We start from the raw sequence: 21298 nt of genomic DNA, 5'->3' as shown, positions 1-21298 counted from the left end.
ATGGAACCTGAGTATAAGCCTGGTTTCCTTGCCTCATGCTGCACACTTCCTGAACAGGCCCACTTGCTCCCAGAGTTTGGCCAGTGCTCTTACAGAATAGAGTCCCAAAGCTCTTCTCTCAAGAGAGACTTCTTTTCCAAAGGAGACTAATACACTTTCAACTTCTAGCACAAGATCATCCACTGGGACCATCAAACTCAAGTCTAAGATTGAGCCCCTCTCCCTGGTCCTAGGCTACATTCTCCAAGCTGCTATTCCTCCTCTTCTTTTCTTTTAATGGTAGAAAAAAAGAGTATTTCGAATTAGCCAGCTGGACTCAGTTTAGATGACCCCAATTCTGCTGACACATCCAGAGCCTCACAATGCAGAGCCAACTGGACACAGACCTTCTCGCCATCAAGCCTTATGAGGATACTGACTTTGGCTACATCAATGTCACAGAGTTTCTTCACAGTTGGTTTGATGCGGTGCTTGTTGGCCTTGACATCCACAATGAACACCAGTTGTCTTGTCTTCTTCACGGCTGAGTCTGTGGTCGGGGGAGGGGGATCTGACGATGGCATAGCGATCAAGCTTGTTTCTCCTGGGTGCACTCTTTCAAAGGTATTTGGGCCCCCTCCAGAGCCGCAGGGTCTTAGGCCCTGGAAGGTGTGTGAAATGCAGATTTTCTTTTTGAGGCCACGGATGGCTTTTGGCAGAAGCTTCTTCCTTCTTTGTTTTCGGCACCAGCTTCGCTTGCTGTTATTCTTACCATCAAAGACATAAGCCCCTGAACAAGTCTGTGTCTCTTATCTCTATACTATGTCGATAGCCAAACTGTTGACTTTGCCACTAAACAGTTTTTTTTTTTAAATTCCATCCTCCATAAGCAATAGCAGCCTTTTGTTTTGTTTTGTTTGTTTGTTGTATAACATCAACCATGATAATCTTTACTCACAATCAGATTTGGTTAAAGTGCTCTGGCCCAAGCAGTCTCCCATTGAAACTGTTATAATCAACATGACCATACTGTATTATTTATGCACATACATTTCTGCTAAGCCTGTCGTAATCAGCATCACTATGTTACTGTATCTCTTCAGCTGTCTGAGTGCTCATCAACTCCACCTAGCACAGTACACACTTGCTTACTTCAGTGCAGCCAACCGTCTCTCACCTCTTATTTTCTAAACCTTTCTACAACATACTATTCTGCTGACAATGTTACATTCATCAAAACATGCAGGATCTACTAGGATTTTAAAATTCACTTTTAAAGTTAACATACAAAGAAGTGGGCTGTACCATGGCATTGCCATGCATAGACGTCATCTGCTGCATTCTAACTCATGTCCACCTCCCGTGTTCCACCTACTTCTACTGGCTCCTTCCTTTCCTCCACAATTTCTAAAAACAACTTTTTGGAGATGTGATTAACATAAATTTTATATTAAAGGTGTTATGTAATGTTTTGGCATATTTATATGCATTTCAAGATTATAAGGTACCCATCACCCCAGTTTCTTCTTGCTTCACCCTAAGTTCTGCTTCCTCACCATCCCTCCTGGGAAACACTGGCCTGCTTTATGTCTCTAAACATTACTTTGCATTTTCAACGAATAAACTCGTGTAGTATTTTTCTTGTTTTGTTTGCTTCCTTACATGTAAATAAACTGTTTTTGGATCCATCTGATGTGGGATTTCCCTCTGTATGCTATGACTATGTTTTATCACCTTAAAATGTAAAGAGTTAGCTAGGAATAGGCCTGAATCATTGGTTAAACACCGTTATAATTAATGTAGTTTCTGTGTGATTATTTTGGTCTGGGTGGCTGGACAATGTAAGCAGTCTCTGTTTACATCCATCCATGTTTGAATATGAGTGCCATTCCTCTTTATTGGTAGTTATTTGGATATATCATATTCTGTTCATGCTTTTCTGGTGAGGAACAATTATATTCTGCCAATTATGTTTTAAATAAATGCTGATTGGCCAGTAGCCAGGCAGGAAGTATAGGTGGGAGAACCAGACAGAAAGTAGAGGTGGGGCAATGAGAACAGGAGTATTCTGGGAAGAAGGAAGCTCATTCTGCAGTCCTGCCTCAACCACCTAAGAAGCAAGATGTGACCTGCCCCACTGAAAAAGGTACTGAGCCATGTGACTAACACAGATAAGAATAATGGGCTATATAAGTTATAAGAACTAATACGAAGCCTGAGCTAATGGGCCAATCAGTTTATAACTTATGGAGACCTCTGTGTGATTTTCTTTGGGCCTTACCAGCTGTGGGAACTGGGCAGGCCCTCATGTTACACTTTCCTGCTGATGGACATCTGAGTTGTTTCAAGTGTTTAGCTATTATAAACAAGTATGCTATGGACACCTGGATTCACGAGGACATGTGCTTTCTATTCTCTGAGGTAGATACTTAAGAGTAGAATGACTGGGTCATAGTGGATGCATATTTAACTTTTTTAACAATAGCTTATTGAGTATTATCTTGATATCACTCCGAGACTAAAATCTGAGTCTGTGAATTTTAAAGCCTGTGCTTTTCCAATAAATCATATTACCTTTATCAACACGATTCTCTATTTTCTTACTCATCTATCTCACATGGGTTATGATAATACAACAAAGACCACTTGTTCCTTGGAACAAATTCAGTCAGGACTGCAGAACTTAATGTCATGTCTTTTAACAGCCGCTAGAGGATATGCGGCCTCTCAAACTCTGCTGCTCCTTTATTAAAACACTGGAGGTGGTGCTGCTTTTCTGATGGGAACTGATAGCACAGGAAGAACACTGGGCTGAGGACCAAAGGCACACTTCCATTCCCGTCTGCCACCGCAATGCTGACACTCAGAATACGTCTGAGTGTAAGTTTTCATGTTTGGTAGTAATAACTACCCTGTGTGGCTCCAAGAGATGCTGCAAGGACTAAGTGAGATCATGTTTTAAAATATTTTTAGAGGTCTGTAAAAATCAAAGTTAATATTATAGAAGCATAGCATAACGTACTATAATTAGCTTACTCATGAGTGGGAAAGGCTTCATTTCTTACCTGAATGACATCCCCAGAATTAAAACTCATCTCATCGTGGTTCCTTGCTTCAAATGGGTACAATGCTCTATAATTCACCAAAGCACTAGCTGTCTCACCTGAGGAAGAGATAATTCCCATCATTTGGTACTTTTGAGTATACACATCTTTACTATGACTCAACAAAGAGCCTCTTAAAATCTACAAGAAAAAAATGAGCATTGAACAGTATAATGAGAATCTGCTTGCCTTAGACTTGTTAGGGTTTAAATATCTTGACTAGTCACAGAGTCAATGTAAAGCAAAGAATGTTCATCTTAAGTGAAGTAGGAGGCGCTAAACCAAGCGACACCTCATAGGCTGAGATGCGCACAAGGATCTAGGGGAAGGTGTGGGAATCGGCCAGATCAAGCTGTGTACAGGGAAAGCATCTAAGCAGGGGACGAGACATGGCTAGAGCAGTGGAGGTGAGATCACAGAGAAGCAGTGTACACAAACGAGACCAGTGAGGAAACAGGATTAAATGAAGAAACATCTATAGATCTACTAGTTTGCTCTAAAGGGAAAATAGGACTCACAAATGAATTGGACTTGATAAATTCAAAATATTTTGTTAAGAAGTTTGAACACACTGTATTACTATTATGAATCTCCATGTTTACTCATCTAGAAGTAGGCATACTACTGAACTATGATAGGAATGGACTCCAAGCTGTATAAAAAAAGCCTGCCTTCTGAGAAAAGTTTGATGTGAAAGGCTTAAAATTTTATTGTGTTTCCCTTAAATAAGTGGCTAAACCATACTGGTTAGTAAAGTAAAATCTTCCTGATGATGTCGATTCTGAACACTGCAGCAGATCTTTGACACCAGTCAAAGTCTTTGTCTTGTTATGGAGTCTACTCCTGGTCAGTCCCACCTACATCTAGTTGAAAAGGCTTTCCTAGCCTAAAGATGAGCATCTTCCATCTGTCACTGTCACTCAGTTGCTCTCAGCAGATCTACCTTCATCCTTACTTTGTTTGGCCTCAGCTTTTCGCTCCTCTTCTTGAGTTTTCTGCTGTGACTTTTCTTCTTGAAGTCGCTTTTGTTTTTCTTCTTCTTCCTTTTTAATACTTTCCCTCCATAAGTTTTCTTTTCCTTGCTTTGCTTTCCTTTAAATAAGACAAATGAAGAGTTTACACAGTGTCCAAATATGTGGTACACAAAAAACAAAACAAACTAACACGCATGCTGGATGATCTGGTATTCACTGGCTGGAGAACTAGCAAGAGATGTTGACAGACGGGAAAAGATGGGCTGAGGGAGGAAAAAGGAGGTTGAGGGAGGAAATGGGGGGCTTAGGGATAGTAAAAGGGGGTCTGAGGGAGGGAAAGATGAGTTGAGGGAGGGAAAAGGGGGCTGAGGGGGAAGTAGGGAGTTGATGGATGCGAAAAGGGGGGCTGAGTGATTATGAAAAGGGAGGCTGATGAAGGGAAAGGGGGGGCTGAGGGAAGGAAAAGAGGGGCTGAGGGATGAGAAAGGGGGGATAATGGATGGGAAAGGGAGCTGAGAGAAGGAAAAGGGGGGCTGAGGGATGGAGAAGGGGGCTGAGGGAGGAAAAGGGGGGTGGGGCTGAGGGCTGAAGGGAAAATAGTCAGCCAAAGAGAAACTTCTGACTAAGGTGAGCTGGAGAGTACACCTGACAATTCTCCAGACCTCAAATTCCCTCTAAACCCAAGAAAAAAACAGAATGAGATCCATTCAGCAAATATAAAACTTCTTCCTGTCTGGATTCTTCACAACTACTCCTTGTGGCCTCAGCATTATCAAGACTAGCAGAGGCTGTAGACAGAGAGACCCCTGGGCCTAGTTTTCTTTCAATGTGTTTCAAACTCTTTAACCTCCATCCAATCACAACGTGCTTCCTCTAGAAGTTTTGCACAACTTTGGTGAAATCTGTGTATCAGGATAATGAACAGGAGTATGAGATTTAAAGTATTTTAAGAGCCTTCCATTTTTAAAATTACACGGAATCTCCAAATTTCTTCACCAACTAAAGCTGAAATAAGCCAAATAGTAAGCCTCAAAATAAACCAAAGTTCCCATTTTGATTGGGTATAATGTTATACAATCACAGAGATTCATCTGGCCATAATTTCTGCTATTCTGACAGTGCTGAGGCTTAGGGAAGATACTAAATATAGTAGTGGCAACTCTTTCTTTGAATGGAGGTCATAAAAATAGACGTAAGAGAACTATATAATATATATTAGTTCTGATACTCTACTGTCATTTGTCATAAAAACAAGTCTAGAAGTGGAGGGAAAATGCTGTTGTCTGAGTGTATAGACTTTGCGAGGTGATATATAAAAGTAAATTCTCTTTCTAGAAACATTTTCTCTTATCCACAGCCATGAATTAATGCCCTATATAGGGACTAGATCAGACAGTGTGAATACCAAGCCAGAGATGACCTAGTGATCTTGATTTGATTATCACAGCATCATAAAAAAAACTGCAGAAAATTCATTAAATTCTGGTAAATTTTCTTAGGTAAGCTAGTAAGTTAAAACTAGTCCAGAGCCAAGTGATACCTCATCTACAATGTGAAAATCTACTACCAATAGCTTGGAAGAAGAAAAAGACCACACCTGGGCAAATGGCCAAGAAATCACACCTCAGTACTAGCTTGAAGCTCTGGACTGCTAAGATCCTATATTCCTTGTGTTCTCTCTAACTTCTTCAGTTTACTACAGTGGGACAATATCCACAGATGAATTAAATGAAAATATGTGTTACTAACAAGAATTGTAAGCCTGAAAGGAACTATGAGATGAACAGTTATCAAGAGCTACATGTATCAACAGAAAATCCTCATTCAATGACTGTGTGACCATTGCATAGATCCTCTGTGCAATGTTAAGTGGCACAAGGTAAGTGTCAAATAAAGAATTTCACTGTTTTTATATTGTTTTTTAAAAAATGCATATATGTATGTGTTCATGCCTATGCGTGTGTGCTCATGCCTATGTGTGTGTGTTCATGCATGTATGTGTTCAGGTGCTCATGCCTGTATGTGTGTGATCATGCCTGTAGGAACCAGAAGACAACTTCAGGTATCATTCTCAAAAACTCTGCCCACTTCCTTTAAGCCAGTGTCTTTCGTTGGCCTGGAATTCATATTAGGCTAGATTGGATGGCCAGTGAGTTGGAACTGTAGAGGCCATCACCATATTTTTACATGGGTTCTGGGGATCAAACTAACTGAGGCCCCTTCCTTCTGTATTATTCTATTATCTCTAGCTAGGACTAGGAAACCATGGATATAGGATACCTAGAATCTATCTGAACCAACAACTAGATATCTGAGGAATCCAGGAGGAGCAGGAATCCCCTGTGGATCTGCATTGCATCCAGAAGCTGCACTCCACAAACATGTAGGCCCTGGTCATTTGGAGTCCCCAAGGAAGGCGTTCAGCAGGGGGAATGTGCGTCTTCCTTCCCTAGTTTCTGTTAGCTGTCCACAGGTGTAACCCATCTGCTCTTTACTAGGGCAGAGAAATGCTGGCTTATTAATACTTGTTTACCAATCATACTAATTTCTGACACAGGAGAACTTGGGAGAAACAAAGGATTTTACAGACAAAAGACAAAAAGCAAAAAGCCAAACAATCCACACACTCTTTCTGAGGGAAAGGTCTGTGCTTCAGAGGTCCCAGCCTTCTCCCTCCTCTGCTCTATGTGGGGACGATCGGAGCATCTAAGTGTCATAAAGAGAAGTGCAGCAGCCACATAGGACAGAGTCAGAAAGTAAAATCACTCCATGTTTTTAAGTGATCTTTCAGAGAACAGATGGATTTACTGGAGAGAGAGCTAATGAGAGTTCATCATGTGCAATGTACAAGATAGATGCAGTCCCAGCTACACCATTTAATGCCTACAATATCTTCGAGGTCTTCATCTTTTTTACAAAGGAAGAAACTGAGATTTAGAAAAACAGTCTGTTAACCAGGGTCCCTCAGATAGGAAATGGAGACCAGGAATCCTGTCCAGGTCTGAGTGCACATCCTTAGCATTCACTGACAAGCCATAAAATTGGTTAATGAGCACTTAATAACTAAAAGAAGAATTGAATTTATAAAATTTTAGAATCTGATTAGTATCTAAAAATAATCCTTTAATTCCCTTTAAATTTTCATAAATAAAGCAATGAGAAACAAAGCTAGATTTCTTTGCTTTTTTTTTTTTGTTTTTATTTTTTCGTTTTTAGGCAATGTTTCTCTGTGTAACCCTGGCTGTAGACCAGGCTGGCCTTGAACTCACAGAGATCTGCCTGCCTCTGCCTCCCAGTGCTGGGATTAAAGGTGTGCACTACCATAGCCTGGCAGAATTTTAATAGCAATATAGCACAATATATTCACCAGTTATATTAGTTACCTTGCAGCCTCATCTTCTAGCTTCTTTTTCTGTATTTGCTCTAATCTTTTTCTTTCAATTTCCTTCAATTTGTCACATTTGATTTTATGAAGTTGTTCGAGGGCTAGCTGCTGTGTATTATAGCTTTCTCTCAGTTCCTAAGGATAAAATATAAATAAGTCAATACTTAAATATTTTAATCATATTTAATAATATAGCATTTGTATTAAAACAAATTACTAAGACAGTATAATTAAATTTAAAAGATTTAAATATTTAAAAAATATCTATTTAAATGATATAAAATCTTGAATACTGTAAGTACTTCATGCACCTATTAAGACAAACACATGCTAAATTCACCTATTTCCACATCAGTTCATCTATAAAGGACAAAGACTATTTAATAAACCAGTTCTTTGAAGTATTATTTTCAATAGAAAATGAAATTAATTAAAATATGGAAAACAATTTGCTTGTAGTAACATTTAAAGAAAAATTTTGTGGTGTGTGTGTGTGTAGGTCAGAGGTCAAGGTCAAAGGTCAGCCTTGAGTACCACCATCTCTGGTACCACCAAACTCCTTGTTTTCTGAGATCTCTCTGCCTGAAACTTGCCTAGTACTCTGGTCCGGCTGCCTAGCTCAGGGATCTCTGTGTCCACCTGCTCAGCACTGGGCACAAACATACACAATGGATTTGTACGTGTGGTTTTGGCAGGTCTCACTGTTCCCTGTATTTCCATTTAGAAGCAATCATTTATTCTTGGTCTAAACTTCTCTGGCTCATTAAACTGAAATAAACTAAATCTGGCTCCTTTACTATCAAGTGAAACCAGGAGTGACCTTAAACAGAGAGGTGAGATTGTAGACAGAGGTGGGGAAAAGGACGAGGGGGACCTGGTCTTTAGCTCCATTGCTCAACGTAGGGATTGCCTTTCCAGCGCTATTCTGATTCAGCCTTGTATTCTTTCAATAGCCACCATTTTGAATTGGCTTTTCCCCTTGGAATCTACAGAATACTAAACAAGAGTGGGGGAGGGGGACTGAAGGAAAGAGAAAACTAATAACAACCAATCAAACAATAAAACAAAACAAACAAAAGAAACAGAGAAAGAGAAGGGAAAAAAACCCTAAAATAATCAAAAGAAATTTAAGAGCAAAGGAGGGAACTGGAAAATATTTGACTACATTTTAGTCTTCTAAAAAGTGTGTCCCCCTCACCCTCCTGGTCACAAAACTCCATACCAAGCTAGGCCAATCTATATATTTTCAGGAACAAGCATGTCAGAGGTAAATGTAGGTCTGGCCTAGGGGTAGTGTGGTGACTGAGACTGTCCAAGTGTCTGGGACTTACACAGCAACAGCATAAATGCTGCGTTCAGGTGAAGTCTCACACAGCTCTCAGTCTCCATGGCTGTGGCTGGTATTGTTGCCTCTACATTCTACTGGAGAGCAAAGATATGGTCACTACAAGCAGAAGCAGGGTGACTCAGTATTAAGAAGCATGGCTCTATGGGAAGTCCATGAAAGTTAGAGTCAGACTCTGTCAATAATGGCTTGTATTATCTCAGCCAAGTTTTATAGTTTCCTGAATGTGTCTTACAGAGCAGCTGGGAGGGTAAATGAATTAATTCAGGTAAAGTGCTTATAGTTTTGCAAGCTACATAGTTAGATTCTCAATAAATATTAGCTTTTGGTGGCAGGGGTCAGGACTAAGGAGACTGCCACATTTTGAGAGGGTATAAAGAGCTTTCAAATTAATGTCACATCATAGCCTGTGTAACACTGGTCCTCCAATTTATCCTTTAAAATTGAGCTGCAGTAACATTCCAAGAAGGTTTTATTTCAGGCCCTGAGTCCTTGAAATGGGCCTTCTTCCAATGGACAAAAAGTCTATTAACCGGGACCTCTCCCAGCAAAAGCTGAGTAATTCTTGTGGCTCCAAAAAGAACTAGGAAGTTGAATACGACATAAAAACTGCTCATTTACAAGTTCTGAAACACTGGCATGCACCAGAGAAGTCAGGAGGCCAGAGAGAGAAACCCTGAGGGAGGTGACGGATGTCCACCTGACACCCAGCACTCTCTCCTTCCAGGCACTCAGCCATCTGAGAAGCTGAGAAAAAGCAGTGGCTATCGAGCTAAGGAGAGCACCTACTGCTGTAAAGGGTTGGGGTAGACGAGCTGGAATTCCTCCTGAAGAGGACACACTCTGAATGTGTCATGGACACCTCAGGATTAGAAAGTAAGTTGGGGCTCTTGGTTCCAGAGAGCCATCATGTTATGGAACATGGAGTAGGCAAGCAAGCATACATAAGCTAGAACATACATCTGATCCACAAGTGTGGGGCAGAGAGAGAGCTAACTGGGAATGATCTAGGCTTTTGAGACCTCAAGCTCAACCCCACTGACACACGTCCTCCAACACAGCCACACTGCCTAACCCTTCCCAAACAGTTCTACCAGCTGATGACCAAGTATTCAAATATATGAACTTATAAGGGCCAGTCTCATCCAAACCACCACAGAAGCACACCAGTCCCGCTTTGAACCAGCTCAGTCAGTAACTGAATTAAGGTTACTACTTCTGTGATTTTTTTCATATAAAAAGCTTGGATAGGATTCAACAAAAAAAAAAATTTCTGAAGAATACCAGAAGTCAAGGCCATGCATCAAGAACTAAGGAAAAGGGCTGGGGAGATGGCTCAGCAATTAAGGCTGTTGTTCTTCCAGAAGACTCAGGTTTGATTCCCAGCACCTACAACTGTAGCTCACAACCATCTGTTACTCCAATCTCAGAGGATCTGACATACTCTTCTGATCCCTGCAGGCACTGGGCATGTACATGGTATACAGATATACAAGTAACAAATTAATATTGATGCCAAATAAGTCAAGTATGTAAATTGTAGTCTCTAGAAACTACCAGAAAAGTAGAAGGTACAGCTAGTTACAGAGAAAAAAGGAGGGGAGTTCAACAACAACAACAAAAAACCCCTCAGTTTCTAGCCCTATAGTCCCTGAAGGGACTATAACGTTAATGGTTGCTGGGGGAGAGTGAGTATAGCCATTATTAAGCTGTCATAGCTCAAGTAAATAACTCCCTACCCATGCTCAGGTAGAACCCTAACCAAATGAAGTAGGTTTTCAAAACGTGCAAGGAGGACTTTTTAGGAAGGAGAAGGTGTTGTGGGAGGAGTAAGAAGATGAGGATAATGGTGGGGGACTGTGCTCAAAGTACATTATATATGTGAATGACGCTGTAGAGAAAGGGAGGAAGGGGGAAGGGAGAGAGAGAAAGGAAGTCAAAGTAGATGTACTAAAAAAAGGAAAGGTAAGAAAAAGAAACACAAAATAAATGAGGCAAAATAAATAACAAAAAAAAAGAAATGCAGTTCACAGTCCAAACTTGTCAATAAGTATATTAAACAGACCCACTAACTCAATTTAAATATAAAACTGAAATTATAAACTATAACTATGCTATTTAAAAGATAAAATGTCAATGCTATATTTAACAGTCTATAATTAGTATGGAAAAAGATATATCATGACAACAAGGCAAAAGAAAGCCAGCACTGTTAGAGTAATACATCAGGAAATGTCATTCTTGAAAAAATTATGTGTGTGTGTGTGTGTGTTGTATATATGTTTACATGTGTGCAATGAGCATAAGCATATACATATGTTTTCAGGCCTGAAGTCAACTCTAAGTATCTTTCTTCATGACTCTACCTTGTTTCTGAGACAGGGCCTCTTGCTGAGACCTGAGGCTCAACAATTAGAATAAGCAGTCTAACCAAAAAACCCCAGGGAAAACCCTGTCTCTGCCTCCTGCCCACATTGCATCTGTCACTTCCTGCACTGGGTTTCTAACCATATCACAGACTTCTGTGTGGATAGCTGGGAGCAAATTCAGTGGAGTCTCATGCTTGCATAGCCAGCACTGAGCCAAGTGATTATCATTCCAGTCCCCCTCTCCACTTGTTTTGTGTCTCCGAGACAGGCTCTTACCATGTAGAGACTGTATTCAAACTGTACTCTAGGGTGGCCTAGAACTTGCAGTCCTCTGCCTTAGCCTCCCAGGGCCGGGATTGTGGGCAGAAAAACTAGTCCTAAGACAAGAAGCCTCCCTATAGGAGCATATCATGATAAAGGGACCTATCACAGTAAGATACAACAGTCTTAAATCTATTCACACTAGCAAAAGCCTCCAATCTGTAAGTACAAAAGGTAACAAAATCAAGAGAGACCAATACATAATCAAAGTGGGGAGTCTTATCATCTCAGTCTCTATAACTGAGACAAGAAAGACAGCACATCAAACCACTTTGCCTTCACTGGAGGGCAATAGCTTGTAATCTGAGAGCCAATTCATTTCTAAGGTTTTAAAATTATTAGTAGTAGAGTTCACAATCCATGTACATGGATGGCTAGGGACAAAATTAATTTTTATTGAAATCCAACAATTCCATTAATGTCAGATGCAAGCAACAAATCACCATGGTATTACTCACATTTACGACATTTTCACTAACAGAAACTGAAGATTTTTTTCCCTGTATAGTTTTAGTAAACAGAAACTGAAGGTGTTCTTATAATTTCAGATTACTGCTATTATGACTTAAAATGTTATCTGTCACTATATCTTCTTGAATTCATAAACATAGAATCACATATACTTGAACTTTTATATTTGATGACATTTAAAATACATATATAACACTGGGGATTGGGCCTAGGGCTAAGTGCATGCTAGGCAGCTGCTCTAACCCTAAGTTACACCCTCAGCCCCTCATTTAAAATATTGTGAGATGAGATCTAGAGGAGTCCACAGCATAAACATATTTAAGATGCTTTGCTTCAGAAGCCAGTTCCTTCCCCATGCCTTGCAGCGGTTCTTCGGGCCCACACTTCCTGCTATATACTTATCTTCCCAAGGTATACCTGACACCTACCTGGAGGGTACAACTAACAATTGTGGTGTTGGCAGATTCTGCTTTTCCTCTATGGAAAGCACTTCCCCAGTTTCTATTCTGAGTCACTAGCAGTAGGTTTTACCACACTAGGTATTTTAGAGATTCTGTGCATCTCTTTCCCGAACAAGAACAGAAGCGTTTGTATAGCACATGAGGGCTCACCTGTGTCTGCATGTATGTGTATGCATGCGACTTCATGTCATCTATTGATCATCAGGCCACTGATTCTCATTTATTCACATCTGACCTCTGCATTGATGATCCAATAAAACCCTAACTCTGAGATCAGACCTTTTAAATTCTCTTTTAATGGATCATTTCTACTAGCATACCTTGGGTTCTATTATCATCAAAAACATCTATCACTGACCAAATACCCTATTCCTCACACAAAAGCTCTCAACCTTTCTTATACCTGGTACAGTTACTTTAAAGGGTTCTCAGCCTCATGGAGACCCCTACTCTGCTAACTTTCTCATTCTCTTTCTTAATCAGCCCCTTCTCTTCTATGATCGTTTCTCATCCAGTTCCTATTTCAGAGTTCATCCTTACCATAATTCTCGTGTTTAGATCTGTATCTCCCCTTCCCTTTCATATCGGCCAATGTCTAATAAAATCTCAAGCCTGTATGAAGCCATGAGCCTATTTCACAAGCCTTCTCTGGGTGTTATTTAAGCAGCTGTACATTAATGGAGGAAAGTCATATAATTAGATGTAGTCTTCAATTTAAACTTATGACCCAGAATGAAATAGGTATTTAACATTGCTCAACACATTGTTTTCTTCTCCCAAGCTTGTACTCAACCACCCCCACCTACCAAGGCATCTACTTAAGGCTGACTTCTCTATCCTGAAATTTCCTGATCCCCTGTCTACTCTCTTTCCTAAAAACCTCACTGAGAGCCCATCAGACTATAATCCCTTTGTCTTCCCATCTCAAAATTAGTAGAACTCTTGCATCTGTCTTTTTCTGACCTGGAGTGGTTGTTCCTTCCATGCGCTCAATGATCCAATATATTCGAAAACTCCCTGCTTTCTACCAACAAATGTAACTGCATTGATCTTTTTTTGTTTGTTTTCATTTTCAAGACAGGATTTCTCTATATAACAGCCCTGGCTATCCTGGAACTTGCTCTGTAGACCAGGTTGGAATTGCACCAATCTTTCCCCATATGTTACACTGGAAGAATTATTTCTTCAATAATTACATGTATTTACTTAATTTGTGTGTGTGCAAACATGTATACACATACACACACACATATATACACACACACACATACATACATACATACATACATACATACACACACACACACACACACACATGCCAGTATGTATGTAGAAGTCAGAGAATGTCTTGTCAGAGCCAGTTCCCTTCATCCACCACACGGGTCCTAGGGGTTGAATTTGGGTCATCAGGCATGGTAGCAAGTACCTTTCCTCACTGATTTTTGCCTCCCATCTGTGGAAGTATTCTTTTTAAAGAATTCCTTTAATCTATGCTTTGGATTTTTCTTTCTTTTCTTTCTTCTTATTTTGGAGGGTGTGAGTATGTGTGTTCATATGTGTGTGTTTGTGTGTGTGTGTATGTTGTGTGTATTCATAGGCCTGAGTTCAATATCATATGTCTTTATCAACTGTTTTTTTGCCTTATTATAATCTTTTTACTTATTCTTTGAGAATTTCATATAATGTATTTTGATCGGATTCATCCACCTCCCCCACCTTCCTACCCACCCAACTTCATATTCTCTTTCACTTTTAAAAGGAAAGAAAACAAGCAAACAAAACCATGGAGTGCAGTCTGTGTTGGCTGACTACTCCTGGGGCATGGGCCTGCCCTGTTCTCTGGAGTACAGCTGATACAGCTGTCACCTTATTTTTCTGAGACAGGGTCTCCCACCACCTAGTCTCCCTACCACTGGAATTACAGGTGGGCGTGCCCTTTTCATGGCAAACATATAACCCATTGAGCCATTTCCTTAGCCTCTGGATCTTTTTCTTAATCTACTTTTTTTGGGGACGGGGCTTTATCAAATATCATACGTATTTACACAGAGCCTCCATCTCTTCCCCTCACATCCTTTCTTGTCTCCTTTGAGTTTTTCTTTGTCCCTTCATGTAATATCCTTCATCCTCACACTTTCCTGCTCTCTTCAGAATTGCTCATGCACATTTAACAGTCTTCACGCCCATCCATTGCTGATCCACAGCATCCAGCTTCTGCTTATTACTCGGCTGAAACGGTGCTTTCTGTGCAGTCCTCAGAGGAAGTCAGTGGAAATCCTCAGTGCTGGTCACCACTACAAAGGCTTCTTTTCTGGCTTTCTGTAGCTACACTCAAGTTTACTGTCCAGTGACTTACACACTTCACACTCCTTTGGTGTCCTAAATTGTCTCTGATGAAAGTTTCAAAAAGCAATGAAAAACTAGAATGCAAGAAGCAGAAGGAAGAAAGTAAAGCAAGACAAAATAATCTGCTGGCCTGTAGAAAACCAACGCTAACCAGAAGAATAAGAAAGTACCCTACGAATGAGTACAGTCCACAAATCTGTACTGAATCTCATTTCACAATGAAGAGATTCACACTTACTTTTCTATGTAATCTGTAGCAAAAGTTCTAAGACCAGATAACCTGGTCAGCCATGTTCTAATCCTATAGATAGACCAATATTTGGGACCTTGCTACTGCTACTTTTGAAATCTGTCCTACCTTTTCAAAAGCAAGCGCTGAGGTGTGACTACTGTGGACACATGAACTGCCTACTGCCACTCATTCTAGCGCTGAGTAGAAGGTGTAATAAGAATCGATAAGGGTGGACAAGTGGTTAATATAAATCACCTCTCTTTACACTACATTAAAGAAGGACATCATTGAATATTTTGAACAGTCTTTGTAATAGAAGTGGCAAAGCCCATGACTTACACCTCAGGTGTGTGTCAGAACACAAGGCCTGGTAAGTAATGATGCCCTCGTATTATTGGTTCCTTACAGTTTTCCTTATGCAAAATCAGGATGCAGGCACACACAAGCCATCCTGCCCTAGAGAGCAGGAAGTCGAAACTCGAGCAATGGTTTTCAAGGACAAAGCTGATTTACTCTCACATCTCCTTTGTTTTCTCTCAACCCACCCCATTGGTTAACCCAATCCAGAGATAATGTAAGGGAACAGGCGGGATTCCTCATGAAGGAAGACACTGTGGGTAGCCTTCCTGACTTCTGGCATTAAACTCAAACAGGCAATTAGACAGCAGAAGGATATTAGAGCAAACAGAAAGAAAAAAAGGTTTTATTTTGTATATGTTATTCCAAACAAAGATAATCAGATAAAGGCAAAGAATAGTACAGTTTAAAAATAAAACAGTAAAGTAACTAAAAGAAAAAGGAAGCTAGATATTAGAAAATAACCTTAAGTAAGAGGAAGAGGTTGTTGAGACAGCTTAGCAGAGACAAAAGGCACTGAAGAACAGAGTCATCCATATTCCCACACTGTAAGATAAGGCAGATAAGAGGCCAGTTAAACTATGTACAGATTCAAAAAATAATTTAAGGATGATAACTTGACTGGCTTGTGTGACCATCAGTGACAAACAATCACATTTTAACTTCTCTAAAGAATATATCTTTATGTAAAGCACACTCTCAGCATTATTCACCTCCATTTCTGTCCTTAACTGAAGCCACCATGCTGTTGTTTATTCCATAGTTGTTGCTAATGTTACTCTAAATAAGTCAACAAGATAAAAACCATATGAAGAAATAGCTTTCTTAAAGAATTACTATATAACACTGTGTGCTTTCATAACTTTATGCATAGTTAGCAAAGGGTGAACTGAGACTGCAGTTTGAGTGGACACCAGTAGTCTGGTTCTCAGAATTCCAGTCAGTTTCAGTAACCAGCTAACACTTACTATCTCCACTCATATGGTGCCACTGTCCAATCACCACTGCCCCAAAAGAAAAACACAGTCTGCTGGGCACCTGCTCCGCCACAGAGGCAAACAATAAACCAATGAATCATGAATTATATGAAGTTTATAGCATCAAATTCTTCTTTAGATTTCCCTAAGTATTTTATTGTTTCATAAAGGTTAATTATATTAGCAAGAAGCGACAAACAAGAATTTAGTGTGTTAAAAGAGGATCTACCGACAGCAATTTTGAAATTTCCATTTTTACCCCTCCTCCCTGTTTTGAGATAGAGTCTCATGTAGCCAGGCTGCTCTTAAACTCTCTAAGTTGCCGAGAAACAACCTTGAATTCTAATTTTTTTTGTGTCAGTCTCCTAGTTTCTGGAATTTACAGGTGTGACCCACCATGCCCAGTCTGTTTGCTGACTTTGGTTCTGAAGGACTGACAAAAGCAGTTGTTTCTGAAATGCATAGATGCCAAGAAAAAGAGCACATGGCACCCAAACCTGGAAACTCTGAAAAAATATTTAGTCTTATGACACAATATTTACTAAACTTTAGAGAGCATTAAAAACAATATAATTCTAGTAGATAAAATGACATAGTCAATTAAGAAAATGTGATACAAGAAGCCCCAACAGAGACATGAAGATAACAGAAGATAAATACCTTCAGTTGATTGTTAAATGTATCCATTTCTGAGAGCTTAGATGCAGTTTCTTTTTCAAGAGCATCTAACTGTTCTTTAAGTCTTTGGCATAATTCTTCCTTTTCTGATGATTTTTTATGAAGTAAACTGATCCCTGAATCTGAAGTAAAAAAAAAAAAAATGAAGTCAGTTTATATTCGGGAGCAGCTCCTGTCACTTCTATCTGCTCACAATGACATAACTAGAGAAATACAAAGGGCATACAAAGATACATAGGTGAGGAGAAGAGACAATACCTTTTATTTCCAAGTAACACCTTATAAAGATCCTCAAAGGAAACAGATATAAGTACTAGCTCTCTACTGAAAGGATCAGGACTTGAAAACGAGTTTGACCAGATACAAGAGGCACAATCCACCTACCTTATTAACGAGGTGAGCAGAAAGCCATGGCAAAAGTCACAGTAAGTACTCAGTCAACAGAATATGCTGCTAAAGTAGCTTTGTACTTACTCATGACAATCTCAAGAACAGAGGACTACTCACAGAAAAGACCCAATAAGTATTACTAACAGAACTATTTAATAACACATTTTAAGAGGTAAGAGGAGAGAGTTTCACTGTACAAGACTTAAAAATATTTACACAAGGATACAGAAACTAGGTCTGAATATAGTGATTTCCATTAAGATGAAATAGTAACATTACTATCTAAATACATATTCCAAAATTTTGTAATTTTAAAGTAAAGAAATCAAGTATAGAATTTGAATAAAATTAAACACACAGAGTAAAAAGTTAAGTCATCCTTTATCTGAAACCCTACATTCTCCTTTTAAGCATTTGTACTTAGATACATGTGCATTCAACCAACTTCTACTTGACAGGCTCATGTTATCTACAGCATTCTGTAACATACATACATACATACATACATATATCATTTATTTATTTCCTTACTTTCTTACTTAAATTTTGGTGATAGTGAACAATGGACACATGCATGCTAGATAAGCACTCTGTTACTGAGCCACACATAAGTCCTAAGTTGTTTTAAATTTAACAATATATCTTATCGTTAGGACATGTAGATCTAGTTCCATCTGCATAGTAGTCTACATTAGAGCTATTGTGCTTTAACATACCTAATCCCTTTTTGTGGTAAAATCCATTTTTATGGTAAGCACCATTCTACTCTATTTCTCTGAGTTCGATATTTTCAAATTTCACATGTGACACCATGCACTTTTTTTATTTCCATGGCTGATTTATTTTACTGAGTCTACAGCCTCCAGATTATCCACAATGTCACATCTGGCACTGTTTCCTCTTTTTTAAGGTAGAATATTCCGTTTTGTATGGATGTATGTGCACGCACACACATTTTTCTCTACCTGCTTTCCTGTTGATGGGCATCTGATTCCACCCTTGGCTACTGTGCAGGAGCCACCATAAACACAAGAGTAGACATGGTCCTTTGAGACAAAGGATTCATTTCTTTTGGATCTACACTCAGATGTGGGTCATATGGTAGCTTAATTTTTAATGATTTAAGGATCTGCCTTACTACTTTCTATAGACTCTGATTTACATTCTCATCAATGGTGTGCCAGATTTTCCTCTCTTACCAACTCATATTTCTTCACCTTTGGATAACATCTATGCTGACAGTCTGAGGGGATAATTTGTAGAGAGCTGCGTGGAGCCGCACCTCATGGTGCTGGCTTCCGCCCTCAGCGATCCCAAAAACGAGTGCTCTCTGTGATAATCAACTCCTATTATAGTCAAGGCCTGACTCATGCTATTATCACGCAATGATTGTCAGATGCTTGCATATGCGTGGACCTATGGGCAGTGCCCATGTGGCAATCCGGGGTTTGCGGCCCATGCCTTTTTAAAGGCTGGGAGAGGTTTGCCCGGGGAGAGAGAGAGAAAAAGAACAAGGTCCTGAATAAACTGCTTGCAAGAAGAGCTCCGGTGTTGCATCTTCCTTGCTGGTCAAGGCGGGCACAACAATAATTCAGTGTTTAGCCATGGTGACCACATCTCAAATACCTACTGGTCATTTTATCTCTTCTTTGGGGAACTGCTTATTCGAGTTTTCTGCCCATTTTTAAGTTGGGCCATATGGAATTTTTCTGTTTGTTTTAGGGATATTTTTTGGTATTAGACTGTATGAATTCCTTATATATTTTGGATATCAAGCCCCTATCAGATAAATGATTCATAGATATTTTCTCTCAGTCTGTGGACTGCCTTTTCATCTTGGGTACTTCACTGGCTATGCAGAATCCTTTCAGTTTGATGTACAATGGCTTATTTCATATTTCTTGAGCTTTTGGTAATATCAAAAACTATTTCTATGAAAATTTTCTAAATCCATTTTTCTATTTTTGGTGATTTAAAAAAAAAAACTGTTAATGTGGCTGAAGAGATGCTTCAGTAGTTAAGAGCCCTGGCTGCTCTTCCAGACCTCTGGGGTCTGATTCCCAGCACCCACGTGGTATCCCACAGTTGTAACTTCAATTCTAGTGGATCCAATGCCCTCTTCTGGTCACCTCAAGCACTGCACACATGTACTGCCAAGACATATGTGAAGACACACAAATAAATAGTTTTTAAAAATCCTGCTAGAACAAAAAAAGAGGATATGAAGTTGGAGGTGAGATGAAAAAGTGGGGTGGATCTGGGAGGAGTTAGGGGAGGAGAGGGAGTAAATATGATCAAAATACATTGTATGAAATTCTCAAAGAATAAAAATATTATATTAAAAATGACTGCAAAGGATATCAAGGTACTTTTGTTTGCCCCCTTTCAGAAGTTTTATAGCTTGTATTTTATATTTAGGTTGTAATCTATCTTTGTTGTTGGTTTTGAGACATGTTCTCATTCTTTCGTCCAGGCTGACACGGAATTTGCTGTGCAGTCCAGACTGGTCTCAAATTCATGACAATCCTCCTGCCTCCATCTACAAAGTTTTGGGACAGGCATGAGCTACTATGCCCAAGTTTAGGCCTGTAATTCATTTTCAATTTATTTTCATGTATGGGAAAAAAATAAGGCCAATTTCACTCTTTTACATGTAGTTTCCCTACACTATTCCCACATAGGATCACGCTTTCCCACTGATTACTTCCTCCCTTTAGCTTCCTACCTCATCAGGGATCTGGTCACGGAAATAAGATGAGCAGCTATTACAACTTATGATAATATTCTTCACATTATTTTAAAATTTTTAATTTACAGGCAAAATATTATTTTAATGGAATAATGCCATTTTAAAATAAAACTATATTAAAACAATTATTCAGAAAGGAAACAAAACAAAACTTAGAGACTTACCAGGTGTGTTATTAAGCTGCATGTTTTTAATTCTTTCATTTAGTAGTTGCTTTTCAGGTACCAGATAGATAAGCTTATTTTGATATTCCTTTAAAAAGAAAATTAGAATCTGATTAAAACAATATAATGTCTAAGAATTTTTCTTTAAATTTAAAACCTGATAAAACTTCTAAGACTCAGAATAGAAATACAGGTTGTAGCGTAGAATTATATAGGCTATAAAAAGAAAATACTTAAGCAAATGCTTATGAATGGCCAGCTGAAGTTTAAAGGTAATAAAGAATTCCTTCACCACTGGAGAGTGTCTAGAGACCTGAAGTTTTCCGCACTGTAACAGACAACAGTTGGCAGAGTAAGAGGGGCTTCTATGCACAAGACCACACAGGTAAGCAGCCCACGTATCCATAACACACAAGTACGCAGCAAACAGGGACTGCAGTCTCAGGGAGAAATAGGGAAGCAGTTTTAAACCACGTGAGAAAGGGCTCTGCTGCGACAAGGGGAAGACCGATTATTCACACTTGCAGTAAAGATGCTATGTGGGAGGCCTCTCCAGTGGAGAAGACTTCTAGTGCCCTATTCTTAAGTAGCAATAAATAAACCAGACTCCACAAGCAAAGGGACAGGTTTCTGAGAGAGACACTTAATCTCCTCTCACCACAGTTCTGAAAACAGTAACTTCAAATCAGAAATTCCTCAACTTAATAGTAACAACTTTACTGTAACATATGATATGGTGTGAATATGGGTGTCCTGTCATAATTCCAGGACTGACACATGACTCCCAGTGCTATAGTGATAAGGGACAAGGCTGTGGGAAGTGGTCAAACATGAGGACTTCCTCGCATTAGAGGGATTATTGGCCTGCCCTGCTCACTTGCCATGTGCGAGAACAGGAAGATGCCACTTTTGCAGCAGAGTAAACCCATGTCAGACAACGTTAATGCCATGATCTGTAAATGAACTAAACAGATATAAAGAATTTTTTATTAAAGT

At 39.4% G+C, this 21298-nt stretch overlaps 1 protein-coding gene across 3 annotated transcripts in view; it reads right to left on the bottom strand.

The window, feature by feature from the left end:
* Itsn2 (intersectin 2) overlaps positions 1-21298 on the bottom strand; it is a 116485-nt gene that overhangs the window by 49960 nt on the left and 45227 nt on the right. For 2 of the 3 annotated variants that reach the window (XM_005360875.2, XM_013351392.2), the window contains exons 15-20: positions 20303-20390; positions 16982-17121; positions 15810-15890; positions 7441-7577; positions 4039-4175; positions 3045-3142 (exon numbers count right to left, since the gene is read on the bottom strand). In XM_005360875.2, the coding sequence (XP_005360932.1) occupies positions 3045-3142; positions 4039-4175; positions 7441-7577; positions 15810-15890; positions 16982-17121; positions 20303-20390 (681 nt within the window). The remainder of the gene's footprint in view (positions 1-3044; positions 3143-4038; positions 4176-7440; positions 7578-15809; positions 15891-16981; positions 17122-20302; positions 20391-21298) is intronic. The other variant, XM_026786018.1, reaches the window with a different exon arrangement.

The sequence above is a fragment of the Microtus ochrogaster genome, linkage group LG3 (genome assembly GCF_000317375.1).
Source record: "Microtus ochrogaster isolate Prairie Vole_2 linkage group LG3, MicOch1.0, whole genome shotgun sequence".
Taxonomy (NCBI): domain Eukaryota; kingdom Metazoa; phylum Chordata; class Mammalia; order Rodentia; family Cricetidae; genus Microtus; species Microtus ochrogaster.
This window is presented reverse-complemented; position numbering and strand designations above follow the sequence as displayed.